Source organism: Taudactylus pleione, unplaced genomic scaffold, assembly GCF_031769625.1.
Source record: "Taudactylus pleione unplaced genomic scaffold, aTauple2 ptg000155l, whole genome shotgun sequence".
In the NCBI taxonomy this organism is placed as follows: domain Eukaryota; kingdom Metazoa; phylum Chordata; class Amphibia; order Anura; family Myobatrachidae; genus Taudactylus; species Taudactylus pleione.
The window spans coordinates 4,348,159-4,365,949 of NW_028284557.1; the positions used below are offsets into that span (position 1 = coordinate 4,348,159).

Below are 17,791 nucleotides of genomic sequence, written 5' to 3' on the forward strand. Positions count from 1 at the left end.
AAAAAAATGGCGTGCCCCCCCACCCAAAAAAGAGCAACCAGCCCCGGGCATTAAGTGACCCAGTGCAGGGTGTGCTTAAATACAGGGGACAAATGACGTAGGGGTCCCTTGTACTTAAGCACAACCAGCACCGGGCTAGTAAGAACCAGCGCTGGTTGCCAAAATACGGGGGACAAACGACGTAGGGGTCCCCCGTATTCTGCACAACCAGCTCTGGGCTCTGATCCGGTCCTGGACATACAGGGGGAAAAAAAGAGTAGGGTTCCCCTGTATGTTCCAGAACCAGCACTGGACTTTTTCTAGCGGGGGGCTGATGCCACAGCCAGGGGAGCCCTTTCACCGGGCCCCCCAGCCGCAGCATCAGCCCTGACTGCTAGTCAGCCCAGGCCGGGGATCCCTGGAGAGCTGGGGACCCCCCCAATAAAGGGGTCACCCTCTCCAGGGCACCCCGGCTGATAGCCCGGGGCTATCCCCGCCACCCCTGGTGGCGGTGGGTGGCGGGTTGATAGTGTGGTGTGGTGTAAATAAATAATATCAAACATTGTCTTTACAAGTAGAACTGCAAGTCCCAGCAAGCCTGCCCCGCATGCTGGTACTTGGAGAACCACAAGTACCAGCAAGCAGGGCATTAAGGGCACACTAGTACCTGTAGTTCACCTGTAAAAAAATGTTTAAAAAAAAAAAACACAGGACACACACACATTGACAGTATAAGTTTATTAAACACACACACACACACACACACACACACACACACACACACACACACACACACACACACACGTACACATACTCACCTATGTAACCCTGTAGCATCGGTCCACTTGTCCGGTAAAGTATCCATAGGGGACCTGTGAAAAAAAACATACTCACCATCTCCTATGCGAGGTTCTGTCCTCTTCGTTCCAAAGTAGGCATCCCCGGACTTGGCAAAAAAAAAAAACGAAAACCTGATCCACGAACTTAGTACTGTTCTATAGAACGGTACTTCCCGAATGAGAGCTTAGTGGCGGGGTATCACCATGGAAACCCCGCTGCTAAGCGTTCATTGGCTGAGAGAGGTCATCTCCCGTCTCTCAGCCAATGAACGGCTCCCTCCATTGTAGTCAATGGTGGGAGCCACAGGGTTATTAAAGTTTACCCTGCGGTTTCCACCATTGACTACCCTACTCATTTTTTTCCGCTGTATTTCCAGAACCAGGACCGGATCAGAGCCCAGAGCTGGTTGTGCAGAATACGGGGGACCCCTACGTCGTTTGTCCCCCGTATTTTGGCAACCAGCGCTGGTTCTGACTAGCCCGGTGCTGGTTGTGCTTAAGTACAGGGGACCCCTACGTCGTTTGTCCCCTGTATTTAAGCACACCCAGCACTGGGTCACTAATGCCCGGGGCTGGTTGCTCTTTTTTTGGGGGGGAGGCACGCCATTTTTTTTTTTTTTTTTTTACACAGGTTTTTTTTTTTTTTTTTTACCACAGCAGCACAGACGGGTATCATGGACCCGTCAGTGCTCTGTGTCAATGACACAGATGCAAGTAGCACGGATCTCCTGGTCCGTGCGTGCATCTGTGTCATTGAAATACACAGCAGCACAGACGGGTCTCACTGACCCATCTGTGCTCTGTGTCACTGTCAATCACACAGATGCATGTAGCAAGGATCTCCCGGGTCCGTGCTACATGCAAATGAGCACCATAATGCTGATTGGCTGAGAGCCATGACAGACGGCTCTGTCAGCCAATCAGCACTTTGCCCATTAAAGGCAAACGCATTTTTTTTAAATGGCCGCTCGAGGCGATCCGACAGCAGATCTCGAGGTTTTGCCTCGGGAAAGGGATCCGGGGCAGACAGGGAGATCCGAGCTTGGGCTCGGATCGCCCCGGATCCCCGAAGTTCGATGCCGCATATCATTTTAATCAACATAAGCTCCTAGTGCATCCTATTCATATCAATTTGTGAATAAGACGCATTTGCGGCGAAGAAGACGCCCAAAACAAATGATTGTCTCTATCGAGACGCACGTGCGTCCTATTTGCATCATTTTGCGAATAAACCACAATTTTAAGGGGAATAAGTCGCAAGAAAAGACGCTCGACGCTCCCGAGCCCCACCATGGCATGGCATGACTAGAAGGCCTGTTTATTGCGCAATGAGTCTAGATGTGTGGACACATCTGTAGTATTATTATTATTTGTGCAAAATTATGATGCCCTTATAAGCTAATAAACTAATTAATGATTACATCAATCTAATAATAACAAGTACCATTAAAACAAGTATGTAAAATACAATAATATATAGTGGTCACTAGCAAAGTGATTAAAAGTAAGAAGGCTTTAATAAAATGATATTATCCCAATTATATTTACAATATTTCAGATAAGTGAGACTTGAGGAGGAGCTGAATAATCCATGGATTAAAGTATCACATGGACTGTTATAAGCAGTTCCACCAATATTCATATATAAATAGTCTACATTTATGCTGAGCTGGTGAGAGTCAGTGCTGAGAATGTTGCCTGAATAACTGCATGCACTGAATCATCCTGAGTGACTGTACAATGAGTCTTACAGAAACCACACCAAGGATTTATTGCAACTCTATGGGGATTTCCATATCTTGATATTCAATTCATTTCTGCCAAATCACCTCAGTCTATTACACATGTTTTGAAATATCTGTGTCAACTGCAAGATTCACAAACACACACACTGCATCTAAAAATAACAAGCTGTACCCTTCGCCTACTCAGTGTGGAGGCAGTCATTTGGTGGGCAGCAACAATGTTCAGGAGAATACAGCCCATCAATTAACTAGGAACTCCTATTCTTCTCTTAGAATTATTTATGCAGAGATATGGAATATTTTATCCTGGAAATCTGTGGCTGGGAAAGCTATGAAAACAGAATGAAAATAAGGAAATCATTTCTTCAGTGTTCTGTGATGTTAAATTGTATCACTGTCACAATCTAGTAATGAGGACAATACCAGGGGCAGTGTGGGAAAGACCTAAGCCTGGTCATTCATTAGGCAGCCTAGGCTCCCAACTATGAGCCAAGAATTTTTTGACAAATAGAGGGGTGAAGGGGTCCCAAAACAATATGTTGCCTAAGGCCTCATGGGGTATTATTAATACGGGTCTGGGAAAGACAGAGGTATAGTAGATGTTAGTCATGGGGCTCCAAATTATAGAAAAATATACTACTTATCTAGGCATAGCGATTAATAGATCACATATCAATCTACCTACTTCTTTGATGTTTACACACACATATCTTACAGAAGTGACGGGCAACCTGACATACTTCCAGCCTACAAAATGCTACATGTCACATAGCTATTTTCTATAATGAATAGAAAACAGACTGAAACTTCAGTACCCCCACATCAGCCAGTTACTTGTCCGAAAATGCCGTAACAGAACTTCCTCATGCCACTCTGAGGGCCTGATTCAGACCCGGTCGCTATCTGCGTATGCACATTTTTCAAAGTGACGCCACGGGAAGCGATTGCTCGCCAAGGGATTAGCACACCCACCATGACTTATCGTGCGGCCACTTTGTGTATGCGTACGCCCAATCGCACAGGCAGAGCCGCCCACCAGCAACACGTCATCTCTAGGAAGTGTGTTAAAACATTGGTACATCGAGCACCATCGGATGTGAACGCAGTGCTTGAGGTAGCTTTACCCTACCTCAAGCATTGCAAGGAATTCAGTGTAAAAAAATGGCAAATGACGTGTACTATGGCGCTGCCTGTTAATTATGCAAGCCTCTAAAACGGCGCTGAAACACCCAGGCACACCTGCGTTTGCATCTCCAACTCCCCTTTACTAGTGTCCTGCTCCTGTTACCACCCACAAACGGCCTCTCCTGTCACTCATTACCCTGGGCTGCCTTTGCTGGGCGAGCGAGCAGTATGCGATCGCAGTGAGTAGTTCGCGCACACGCAGAACTAAGAGTGCGCATGTGCGTACGCAGAACATCGGGTCACTTGCGAGCGCACGCATATAGCGAACGGGTCTGAATCAGGCCCTGAGCCCCCACTTTCCACTAATGTCTCCAACTGCCCCTCAGCACTCACTTACCTCTCAGCTGAGGTACCGGTGGCCATCCACTACTAATCTAATTCCTAAATAACCCTGGTTGTATAAGAATTACAAAATCCCGGTCACAATGAGAACAGATGAAGATCATGTGGTGCAGAGGTGCTGCAAGACCTCTCTTCATTGAGCAGAACTTTTTCTATGTAGTGTGACCCACTAAGCATCACCTGTGGCAATGGATGAAGCACAAGCTGGGCCGGAATCGGTATGAAATACAGATGGACGGAATGCTGGCTGTCAATACACTGACAACCGCATCCCGATGGTTCAAATCCCAACAGGGGAACGGTGAGTAATGTTCCCCTGTCCTATTTACCCCCTAATCCTTCTTTTCTGCACCCTCATACTAACCTTCCCTACCCTGCACCCTAACCCTCCCGTTGAGTGCCTAAACCTAACTCTTCTCCCTTAGTGCCTAACCCTAACACTCCCCACTTAGGGCCTGATTCAGACCCGGTCGCAAGCGATGAGCGCTCGCAACCGGGTCGATGGTGGCTCAGTGCGCACACGCGGCGCGTGCACGAGCCCCGGAGCGAGCGCAAAAAGCACTCGCTCCGGGACTCACTACAAAAGGGGCGGCTGTCGATGTTGATCGACAGCCCGCCCCATTTTGTAGGCTTTGCAGGGGGGTGGCTTCACAAACGGAGGCGTTCCCATGCGAACGCCTGCCATTTGTGGGTGGCCCCACTGACATCACCAGTGATGTCAGTGGGAGAGCTTCCGGCTCTATTTGAGCCAGAAGCTCTCTGGGGCTTGCGGCCTCGAGACCCTACAACAAGGGTCTTGTAGCAAGCCCGATGGTCGCGATGGTCGACCATCATCATTGCTGCTCGCTATAGGTGTGGGTGGAAACCCACAGCTATGCGAGCGGCCGGGAGGCCGCTCCTAAAAAAACCCAGTGCCCGCCCTGATTCAGAGCGAGCACTCGCTTTTTGCGAGCGCCTCTGAATCAGGCCCTTAGTGCCTAACCCTAACCTCCCCCCGATGGTGCCTGAACCTAACCCCCCCTGTCTAGAGCCTAACCCTAAACTCCCTCCTCCTGCAGCCTATCCCTAAGTTCCCCTGGGGTGCTTAAACCTAACCCTCCCCCCCCTCCCACGGCTGATACTTACCTTTTCCCCGTCTCCTTACGATCGGGATGCCGTCTACCGGGATTCAAACATCTGCATCCCCAGTCAAGTCGGGATTCGTTGCCGGTGTTCTCTCTGTGATCAGGATTCTAGTGCCGGCAGACGGCACCCCGGTTGTCGGGATCTTAACCACATCCCGCTGGGCCAATGGGGTGACGAGCTATGTACCGCAGGTGAAGGCCTCTTATTGCCTATCAATGTCATACATCAAAATTATAATGCAAAAGTTTGAAAGAAGTTATATCCAGGGGTGGGCCTAGCTATTTTACCACCAGTTGCTAAGTTAACTTTCATGCTTGGTTTTATAAGATGTGTCACATGTGCTTAAAACCTTTCTGACATATCTATACAGATCAAATAACAGATTTAATACCTTCCGTCAAAGCGATGTTTCAAGAAGTCAAATAAGGCTTTTTGCATCATATCTGTAACCTGCGGGCAGACAAACAGAAGTTGGAGACTCCAGACTAGTGACAGCATCACAACTGACATGCACCCAGATAGAGACAGAGCAGTAAGTGCTGCAGTAACACAGGTGTGGAGGATAGATAGGCAAAATAAAATGGTGGAGTGAGGAAAGACATATAAACAAAATGAGTAAACAAGACCAAATAATGAAAAGCCAGGACCAGGAAATATACTGTATAACAGAGAATGGGACAGGTAATGTAGGCAGATGTATACATAGGAGAAGAGCTACAGACAAATGGAAGCGTATATGGGGGAGAGGCACCCATTAAATTATAGAAGGAACTAACAATTACTGGAAAGGGTAGGGTACCATGATATATCAGTGGAAGACTTGGCTAAAATATGTCACAATCAAGAAAAAAAAAATCAGTTTTTTTTTTATTGAGCTCATAGTTTTAATGTGCCAGAGATGTACAGCCATTAACATCTATAGATAATATTCCAAAAGCCGCCACAGGTCATGGAATTTCTGGGCTTGACAACCTTGGTACTTGTTCCCTTTGACATTACCTCATATCCTTTTAGTGAGGGTCCAACTAAAATGATTGGCCTCATGGAAGGAACCACATCATACGGGGGGATGTGCTCTGTCTGTAACAGAAAGACTTGGTTATACCACTCTTACCACCTTTATATGAATAAACTAGGCCTCATGCACCCCATTTATATAACCACTATTGTCCACAGACACAACACAGCATGCAATATTCAGGAACTTAACACAGCATCACAACAATATGAATTAAGATGACATAGTCATATGCAGACAATTACTTACTGACTTCTGCCTCTGTTTGGCTACGTGTAAATCAGTGCAGAAAACAGAAGAGAGGAGAGTGATGCAGGGGTAAATGGTGCAATAGATAAAGGGCACAGTGACAATGAAGAGGTGGAGGTCAAGAGATGGAAGGGGGATTAGTGAAGATAGAGGAGATGAGCAAGTGAAAAGAGATTGGGAAAAAAAAAAGAAAACAAATCATGCATGTTATTGCTATAATCACGAGGCATGCATGTGCAGAAACATGTATGTACTATCTAACACATAAATGGGATGCTTATGTACTATTTAAAAATGTATTTAATGCACATACATGTCTTGCTATTATGCCTGTATGTGATTGTGGACCTGACCTTTCAGGAGCCACAATTTATGAACAGTGGAAGAAATAGAAAATTAAGTTAACAATAACATCTATATGAAAAGCCATCTGTTGATTCGTCAGCTCCGGCCTGGAAACGAATCAATGTGGAAGGATAAAATGAGTAACTGATATTATTACTACTGTAATTCATATTTGCTAGTGGGATGCTGTCATGCTACACAGCAAATTAAGAAATGGCACATAAGTTTTTACACATACGTTTAATATATAGACAAAAAGGCCTATCCATGACAGTATAGAATCAATAGAGTAACCAGGGCTGGATTAACAATGGGGTGGGTGGAGCTACAGCTCCAGGCCCCCATTGAAAATAGGCCCACAGGAGACTGACAGTGTTGACAGGAAAACCTTTTTCCTGTCACCTCATACTGCTGCCGCCAAACACTTATTTAATCGGTCAATTCAGTATATGAAGCCCTGGTGCCTTCCAACACCAAGTGGTAAATATGTATGTAGAGAGAGGTGGGACACCAGAAACTGGCACAATGTAGAAAAAATACTTGTCACCACATATTTTATCTACATTGTGTCAGTCCATGGAGTGCCGCCTCTCTCTGCTTTTACATATATAATGTATGTGTGTGTGCATATATAAGTATACATGTATAAGCTTCACTTAGTGACTCTTTATTTTTCTTAGTTCTACTATTGGGTATAGATCATACTTACCGACATTTATATTTTCCTCTCCGTGAGTTGCCCTGAGAGGAGATGCAAGTGGGCATCGATGGGAGGTGGGACCGGACTGCTCACGTCATAAAGTCCCGCCCCTCGCTGTAAAATGCTGGGAATCCCATGTATTTAACTAGGGGTCAGGGCCTAATGATGTGATTCTCATAGAATTGTGTCACTAGGCCCTGCCCCCTACGCATGGACCTGTCGATCCATGGGAAAATTCTGCCCACTTCACTAGGCAGTGGGCAAGATGCAGGGGAAGTGCCTACTTCTGCAGGGGTGCGGGGGGTTACCCGAAAAATCGTGAGCCTTCAGCAGGTCCCAGGAGAATAGGCAAGTATGGTATAGATCTGATATCTTCTTGGTATAGCTAGTAATAGGATTAGGTCCTTTTTATATAGAGAGATGTCACATTCATGACATCACTAAGTGACCAACTTCGTAGGGAGCTTTAAAAGTCGTGTGATCACTAAGTGCCATTTTTCTTTTTTTGGCCTGGTGGCTTACTATTTATTACCTTGACTTACCATGTATTATTGCCCGGTGGCTTACCATGTATTTGCAATTGCATGCAACAAATATCTCTGAATTTATATTACCATATAGTTTTCAAGTATTGTTGCAGGTACAATTTAGTGTGCTGGGGGACATCTGGGGGACCCATCCCTTTCATGCACCTGAAGAGTATTGCAAAATTGATTTGCGCAGCTTCCACTTTGTTATGTTTGCTGTCTTGAGAGGCATAGATGGAACCAGCATTTGGAGGGCATGCTGGTTCTTATAGTGCTAACTGGAGGTCACAGGGGTGACTCCCAGGTAAGCTGGCTCTCAATTTGGATGTATTTCTGTATGTGCCTTTACCATGAGGCCTTACAATAGACAATTACATGGCCCAGAGTGGGTACTATTATCATGCAGTGTAGGGACCACCAGTTATCAGAGAAGCCGTGAAGTTGGCCTGGTGGCTTATCATGTATTTGCAAATGCATACAACAAATATCTCTAAATTTATATTACCATATAGTATTCAAGTATTGTTGCAGGTACAATTTAGTGTGCTGGGGGTCACCTCCCTTTATTTTTTTTTTATTTTTTTGTCACGTTATCAAGGGGTATTTCATTTTGTTTGTAGACTTTCACAATACACTGTTGATATAAGCGAAGTGCAATTGAGGGGATTGAAGGAAAGTGCTAGCCACAGCCCATGATGCAGGCCACACCCTCAAATCACCAGTTATGCCCCACCATATCACTAGTCACAACCCCTGCTAGCGGAACACAATAGGCCTTTTGTACATTTCAGCTCCAGGTCCATGTGGACCTTAAGCTGGCACTGAGTGTAACTCCCAGATGCAACAGAGACTTCTGCCATTTGGTAACCAGGTGTGTTTGGGGAGATGCCAACATGGGCACAAAGAAAGTGGAGAACTCTGCCACAGAGGACCCACAACACAGGGGTAGGGGGAGATCTTGCCTTCTGATGACGGGGATGAAGTTCCGTTACTGAACTGAACAAAGTCTATTTACTAATGTACAGAAAAGTAATGCTAATTGCACAGACCATCAAAATCCAAGTTCTGGATTTTGCATGAAACTTCTATGTTTATTAAAAGCAAAGGTTTCAAGATGATTGCCTTTTTCAATCATCAATCATAATAAAGATTTAAGTTTTATGTAATATCCTGACACATATCTCCATGTGGTCTCTGCAATTATTTGGCTGCTCCACATTACCTAAGGCTCACCAGTACACTTTCTATTAATGGAGCCTGAGAGACCATAAAATATCTTCTGTCAAAGTCATCCACTATTCCTTGGAAGGTCATAGTTTTAAAATGTAATACTACAGTCCCAGGTTTTAAAGTTTGTCCCTGGAAGTGCCCTTATTATTCAATATTAACCAGTTGCACTTTTACTGGAGTTCATACTCACAATATATTCTTAATATCTGGACTTATCAACTTTTGGATGAATGAATTACGTTTCCCGCAGTGGTGGATTTAACAGTGTAATGAAACGCACCTGAACATAAGACCCCTTGTTAAATAATCTCTTAATGAAATTTCAAGAATACTAACCTCTGTCCACTCCAACCCAAGCTTGAACCTTAGTTATAGGGGCATATTCAATTGGTTGCGAGAATATCAAAAATCCCGCACCTGCGAGGTTTTTCCTGTAGGTGCGGGATTTTTGCTATTCAATAAGGTGAGTGTTTTTTTTTGTGAGCAGGGAGGTTTCCCTCGCTCCTCCAAAGCAAGTGTGAATTTTCCTAAAATCATTAATTTTAGGTTAAATCAGTGGGACTTGCTCTGGTACCCCCCTCTTAGGACTAATTAAGCAATTGGAAGTTCCCAATTAGCTTAATTATTCCATAATTACTTACATTCGGCAGCGCTGTCTTCTGCATCTTCTTCTGCATCCAGCGTCGGGAGCCGGCTCTTCTGCAGCAGCGGTGAGTATGTCAGTGTGTGTGGTGTTTATAAGTGTGTATGAGTGTGTGTATATGTGTCTGAGTGTGTGTGTGTGACCCCTGGTGTATGTGTGTGTCCCCTAGGGTTAGTGTGGCCCCCCGGAATTGGCGCTGTGAGAACTACATCTCCCAGCAGCCCTTGCCCCTCCCACCAGCCCCTGGAGCCTACCAGCAGCCCCCGGGACTCCCAGAAGCCCCTTCTCCAGTGAGAAGATAGAGGGGAGGCCACCAGGAGCCGCAGAGACCACCGGAGATCCCCGGACAGTTAAGTGAAGAATACATTTTTCATTATTTTTTTTTTACGCCGCGCTGGGTTTTCAGAGCTGAAAACCCCATGACCACTTTTATTTTAATTGAATACCGCGGGTATCGGGAGCACGCATATCCGTGGTATTCCAAAATTGGGCGCAAGGTTTTTTCCTCACTAAACCTCGCGCCCAATTGAATCTGCCCCATAGTCAGTGTTTTTTTATGACAGAAAGCTCTTCTATTGCCATAGCTAATATATTTTGACACTCCTTTGTGGAACTTATATGACCAGACTAGTCCATTCCAGGTACCTAATAGACCAGGTTCAGAAGCGTATTAAGAGAGGAGCGGACAGGTGTTCATTCACTGTCCGGGACCCCCTCCTCTCTCCACGGCGGTCGGCAGCACACTGACGAAGCAGTAGACTATGGGCACTTGTCTGTGCTCAGAGTCTACTGCGCATTCCCAGGTCACCGGGAAAATGGCGCAACGGCCATTTTCCAGGGGTTTTGTGTAGCGATACTACAGCCGACTTCAGAGAGGTAACTATAAAAAATATGGGTGCAGGGTGTGCGGTTTGGACCCCCCTGGACCCACGGGCCTGTATGCACCCATTATAGATATGCCCCTCACCAGGGGGACACTAACCTGGCCACAGGACCTTCAGCAGGTCAGGTGAGTGGCAGTATCTTTTTTTCATAGTACCGGTACCTTTTTACATAAAAATAAGAGCACTGGATAGAACATTAGTCCAAATAGTAACCTAATACTAAGTTTTAGGTATAAACACATCTTAAGATCTCAAGTATAGCAAGTCATAACGCAGCTTTCAAAATCTCCACCCAGCACAATTTGTATTAATTAAAATGTACATAAAACTTTTTGTCATATACCGCTGTATTTAGAAACCTTGATACTCTGAGCATTTGGTAAGTGGCAAGAGGCATGGGGGCTCACTAACCTATCTTTGCCCTGGTAATGGCATCTAAAGCCCTGATTACACCAGATACTTTGCAATGACAAACAAAATGTGCAACTGAAGTTTTATAATACTGCTTGCGTAGATTACAACGTACACAAATTTACACACAATTGCACACAGCGCAAACTGTTCCAAGAAAAAACTTTTATAGATAGATAAATATAAACATCCACATATACAAAAGCACAAACCCAAACGCAGGTCACACTCCCTGCTTACACAACGGAAACACTCAGCAAACACAAGCTTTTTGTTATAAACCCTGCAGCAAACCTTGGTGGGTGACGAGTGTTAGTAATAAGAATGGATGAGGTATTGGTTACCTTTTTAAAGAAAGGTACACGTTTGGTGGTGGATGGGGGGGTTGTTACGCTTCCAGTGCTGTTGTTTGGGGTAGGTTGAGTAACCTGAGGCTCTGTCTCATCATATTCTAAATCAGCAGGATCTAGGTCATAAGCTAATGGGGATTCCAGGGGACCTGGAGATGAGGAGATGGGGAGGCAGATGTTTCCAGGGATGCAAAAGTAGTAGATAGACAGACAGACAGACAGACAGACAGACAGACAGACAGACAGACAGACAAGGCAGAAAAGGTCAAGAGAGGCAGAGAATAGGAAATGAGGTAAGGAAAGGGGAAAAAAGAACAGTGAGTGGGAAACAACAAAAAGAAGAATGCAGAAACAGCAATAAAAGAGTAATCATGAAAACAGAAGGGAAGATGGGAGTTGGACAGTGGAGGCCAGGGTGGGGTGGGAAAGTGGGCAAAGAATGGAAAGAAGAAGAGACACCAAGAGTCATAAGATGGAAAAACAAATTAATCATAGGACACAGTGGGGCAGATTCTGATTTGAAAGCAAAGCAAAAAGAAGCACATAACTTTGCACCTTGGTAAAACCATGTTGCACTGCAGGTGGGGCAGACTTCAGATATTTAGATTTGAGACAGGTGTGTCCAAACTCAAATCTAAATTGTAGGGTAAAAATAAAGCTGCATAGTATTTAAGAGATACATGCAAATACAGCCAGTAAAAAAAGCCCCCTGCATCTCATAACAACCTAAACCATGTCACCACAGTTCCTTGCATCTCACCACAACCCCCTGCTTCTCACGCCTGTATGCCTGCCCCCTGCATCTCACCAGTGTCACCACAACCCCTACTGCTGCTGCCCTGTAGCTGACTGGGACCCGGCCACTGGGATGTGCTGGGAAGGGCAGGAGAATCACGGATGAGAGATTTGTATTGCAGCTACCGTAAGCATTATCAGCAACATGTCTCCAGAGCTGGGGCACCTGTGCATATTTCCACAGGCTCCATGTGCCCACTCTCCAGCTACTGAACATGGCGATGAGCAATGTCCTCTTTGCACACTGTACCCTGTTTTTCTTGGGCTTCCTTTTGAGCTTCCTTATCGTGGTGCCCCTGTCCAAGAACAGACATGTTCAGGCGTGTGACTGAGCTGGAACATCACGCTGGAGAGGGAACACTTCACGGTGAAGGAATGGTGGCTGAAGTAAACCTGCAGGTTCAGTGTAGGGATGAACTTTGGAATCCGATGGTTACTAACCATCAATGTTTTTGCTTCGATGGTAGTGATTTTATCATTTGAGGGTGGTGGTCCAATGTTTGCCAGCATTGAATGGAAAACATTCAATGGTGTTCCAATAATTGTTTATATTTTTAAATTCCTGATAACTATGCCTCCCCTGGCTCCTTCCTGGTTACTGTGTCTGCATCAGGGCATCTTCATAGGTTCGTTGGAGGCTGTCTCTCACTCTTCGTCTGCCTCAGGTGACCCTACTCGGTCCCTGACTTCCCCACCTCTCTAGGCTGCTGCTAAGCAACAGGGCACATTGCTATCTCTGATTGGCTCTCACTGTCTATTGCCATTTCAGCACCCTGGTCAACTCATATACAACAGTTTGGTGCAAGATTTTTTCTCTGACTTTGCTTCACTAAAATCGTCACTACTCGGCTCCCTTTTTGTCACAGATGTATGGCTCATGCACCTAAACGTTCCACAACCAATACTGTATAGAATAGTGAGGGAGGGAGGGAGGGAGGGAGGGAGAGGGAGAGGGAGAGGGAGAGGGAGAGGGAGAGGGAGAGAGGGAGGGAGGGAGAGAGAGAGAGAGAGAGAGAGAGAGAGAGAGAGAGAGAGAGAGAGAGAGAGAGAGAGAGAAGATTTGCACACCTTGCATTGCAACGTAGTTTGTTCCGTATATGAAGTTAATTGCACTTTTTGCTTTGCTCTCAACACATAATCAGCCCCAGTATGAGAAAAGGAGAAGAGTCTGTTTGATGAATGAGAGTAGCTGGAGGTTAGGCCTCAGTTTTTGGGTGTTTGAGAAAATAAGATCTGCCCCCCCCACACACATTCTTCTATCTTCTACACCAATTTTCTAGATTTCCATCCTAGATATTTCTTTTTATATGGGAAGGTCCTTTCACCAAAATCCTTAATTTCACTGAATCCTTAGTTACACCACATTCAATGTCATACACAAACACTGTAGACACTAATTTAATATGCTTGATGGACCAAACTATTTTGTGTGAGAGATGAGGTCGGACAAATAGGCCTACATAGGCAAGGCAGTGCTATTTACTGCATTACGTGTCTCTGTCCAATTGCTTTTTGCATTGTAACAAATGTAGCAATAAGTTATATGTCTAATACGGGGATGACCTACCATGCAATGGGTTGGTAGTTCTACCTTGGCAATATGGCTTGTGAGAGAGAAGATGGTCAGGAACAGAGCTTACCTGTGGCAGGGGGTGTTGGTCTGCGAGTGCCACTGACAACATCACCTAAACTGTTTGAGTTCCCGATGGATTTACTGCAAGAATAAAAGAGGACAGAGAAATAGTAAGAGAGTGGAGTAGGGACATCATATAAAATATATGTTTATATATATATATATATATATATATATATAGTCACAGGTCTCTGTTTTCACAGAAGTAAAACCTTCACTCCAGATTAAACAAAACTCACTTTAAATTAAGTACTGAGCAGCATGAATAGGTACGGTCACATGGCAAAAAAGTGCTGATATGCATAATAGAGTAGCAGCATATACTTAACAGACTCCAAACTGAATGCAAATCGACAGCAAAGTTCGATCATAGAAAAAGGCAGCTGCAATATTGTCATGCATCTTCACCACCGTGGAATAAATGTGCTGTAGTGGAATGGAATCAGTACACCAAAGCCCATTCCCAGAGCCAGCCCTAGGCATAGGCATTATAAGCAAATGCCTAGGGGCGACTCAGAATGCTAGGGGCATTCCAGGGCTCTGCCTGTCTGTCCCCCTCCGCCGCCTGCCGCTGGTGTAACTTAATGAGCACTGCCCCGAGAGCGTCATCTACGGAAGGGGATCTATCTCTTCCACCTTCTCGGCAGCTGCTACTGGGTCCATTGATGCTGCTGCCGCTGCATTTGTAACGCTGCACGACATGCAGAGGCAGCCTGCTACACAGAAGTGCACACACTGCACTGTGGGCTGAACCAGGAGCGAGGGTCTTCACAAAGTCCCACCCCCTGCTGTTTCTTCTCCTTCCTCCCCTCTCCTTCCCGCTCCTCCGCTGTGCTGTACCTGACCCCTCCTTTGCTGGAAGCAGGGGAAGCCTGGAAGAGCAGGGCAGTGACGTCAGGCACATAGCGGCAGGAGCAAGACTTGGGACATCAGCGGGAGAAGGGAGTCGGAGTGCCGGTGATGACTGCAGAGGTACCTCAGAGCGTCCTTGCTGTGTGGATGGTGGGTGGCAGCCAGGAAGCGGGACTCCCAGATGTGGCCAGCACCTGGTGGCTCTACAGTGCGCCAGGTAAGAAAGAATGGGGGTAAGTCTGCATGGAAAGGGGGGAGGGGTTCTAAGTGCGCCCAGTAATGGAGGGGGGGTTCTAAATATAGCCACTTAGTGAGTGGTTGCTATGTATGCCCAGTAAAAGGGGGAGGATTAATAAGTGTGCCCAGAAAGGGAAGGGAGGGTGGTACCAAGTGAGCCCAAGATGTCTTGTCCTGTCACCTCTGTCCTGGCCCTGTCACCTCTGTCCTGTCACCACTGTCCTGGCCCTGTCACCTCTATTCGGGCCCCTCTGTCCTGTCCCCACTGTCCTGTCACCTCTGCCCTGGCCCTATCCCCTTTTTCCTGGCTCTGTCACCTCTATCCTGGCTGCTCTGTCCTGTCCCCACTGTCCTGTCACCTCTGCCTTGACCCTGTTACCTCTGTCCTGTCACCTCTGCCCTGCCCTATCCCCTCTTTCCTGGCTCTGTCACCTCTGCCCTGCCCTATCCCCTCTTTCCTGGCTCTGCCACCTCTGTCCTGTCCTACCCCCTCTTTCCTGGCTCTGCCACCTCTGTCCTGTCACCTCTCTCCGGGCCCCTCTGTCCTGTCCCCACTGTCCTGTCACCTCTGCCCTGGCCCTGTTGCCTCTGTCCTGTCACCTCTGCCCTGCCCTATCCCCTTTTTCCTGGGTCTGTCACCTCTGTCCTGTCACCTCTATCCTGGCTCCTCTGTCCTGGTCCTGTCACCTCTATCCGGGCCCCTCTGTCCTGTCCCCACTGTCCTGTCACCTCTGCCCTGGCCCTATCCCCTCTTTCAGTCGATCTACAGATATATCCATCAGCTGTGTACCCACTTTAAGATTGGTGGTGGATTATCTTCTAGGGGGCACCTACCAAAATCTTGCCTAGGGCACCAAATTGGCTAGGGCCGGCCCTGCCCATTCGATTCCATTCAACTCCAGGACATATATTCCACGGTGGTGAAGATGCATGACAATATTGCAGCTGCCTTTTTCTATGATCGAACTTTGCTGTCGATTTGCATTCAGTTTGGAGTCTGTTAAGTATATGCTGCTACTCTATTATGCATATCAGCACTTTTTTGCCATGTGACTGTACCTATTCATGCTGCTCAGTACTTAATATAAAGTGAGTTTTGTTTAATCTGGAGTGCAGGTTTTTCTTCTGTGAATACAGAGAAGTGTGACTATATGTATTGAACCGTGCACCCGATATTTCACTTGTTCTATGGACTCTAATTTTATATATATATATATATATATATATATATATATATATATATATATATATATATATATACACATACACATATACACATACATACACATACATATACTGTGCCAAAATATTATATAACACCATTCAATAAGAGGAAGTAAAGCCATCATATCTGTCACTGCCCCAGTGGATTTTACAATCTAATTTCCCTATCACAGACACACCAATTTACCTGGGGCAATTTAGTATTTTTTTTAGTAGGTTACTTATGTTCTGTGTAAGTTAGCACTAGGGTGTGAGGCATGATTAGAGGCAAGGTGTGTGTGTGTGGAGCGATTATCAAAATGTATTTATAGTTAAAAAACAAAAAAAATTATCCAGTGATTAAAACCTGAAAACATAAAAAAATAAATGCTGTAGTCACCTGGTACTGAGCCGACTTTGCCTCATCTTCTGTTCCTGTAACATTCTCATGTGTTCCAGCTTGACAGGACTGGGGATAAAACCCACCTCACAGCCCTCTCGTACCGCTCGCCCAATCCACCAGTCATTGTTATATTTCTGGGAAATGAGAATCAATAGTAGTGAGCACACAACTCCTATCTACTCATTTTGGTTAGAGGAGGATTAAAATAGAGGTGGGTTTTATTTTATATTTATGAAGCACTAATAGTCATTTATGTACCTAAAGGTCTGTGGACCTACAATGCTTCTGCAAGTGCACCTGACCTTCTGCACTTCAGAGAATAAGCTGCTAAGCAGCACTCTGAGTATACAAGCTCCATGATCTGCCCACTTGCTCAAAATTGTCACAAAAATAATGAGAAGTTTCACTGCAGTTTATACACTTTGTCAGGTGCTAAAACACCCAGGGGTCTCACATTAGACTCCTAACATGACACAGATCTAGCCAGAGCTAAGTTCCTAGCAACACAGAAGGTTTACAAGCTAAGCTATTCGTTATGAGGTGACCATTTGTGGACTGAACCATACATGGGGATATATGATAACATGATGTGGTAATCACACTCTTGGTGTGTGCTGCCTGAAAAGCTAACTTCTTGAGAGTTTGATATGTGTTTGGGGGAGGTGGAACACTGTAGTCCAAGCCCAGAGCACAACAACTTCTAATTGCCGATTTGGAGTGTGTGGAACCCTATTTCTACATTTTTCCATTTACACTCTTGCACAGTGTGCCTGCCTCCATGCATAGCGAAACACACTTGAAGGAGGTTTCTGAAAACGTAGAGCAAGTATAGACTTTGATAAAAAGAGGTGGCTCCATCTCTACCCTGTCCGAGAGAGCATTTCATTCTATGTACTATGCGCCTGATTCAGAGATGTATGATAATGCAATCGCAACTGCATTCTGTCACGGATTCCAGTTGTTAAAATATGCTAATGCCTTCCTAAGCATATCTGGGCATAGGGATGCCCACTGCTGTCTTCTCATATCCGTCCGACGGCTGCAACAGCATAAACATCAATAACACTGACGCACATCAGTCAGTCACGCAGCATGT

At 45.6% G+C, this 17,791-nt stretch overlaps 1 protein-coding gene across 1 annotated transcript in view; it reads right to left on the reverse strand.

Moving 5' to 3' along the window:
- The window catches only part of CACNB1 (calcium voltage-gated channel auxiliary subunit beta 1), a 93,340-nt gene that overhangs the window by 16,139 nt on the left and 59,410 nt on the right, over nucleotides 1–17,791 (reverse strand). Inside the window, exons 5-9 of the mRNA XM_088474609.1 lie at nucleotides 16,693–16,829; nucleotides 14,008–14,081; nucleotides 11,567–11,721; nucleotides 6,215–6,295; nucleotides 5,607–5,665 (exon numbers count right to left, since the gene is read on the reverse strand). Coding sequence (XP_088330735.1) covers nucleotides 5,607–5,665; nucleotides 6,215–6,295; nucleotides 11,567–11,721; nucleotides 14,008–14,081; nucleotides 16,693–16,829 — 506 coding nt within the window. The remainder of the gene's footprint in view (nucleotides 1–5,606; nucleotides 5,666–6,214; nucleotides 6,296–11,566; nucleotides 11,722–14,007; nucleotides 14,082–16,692; nucleotides 16,830–17,791) is intronic.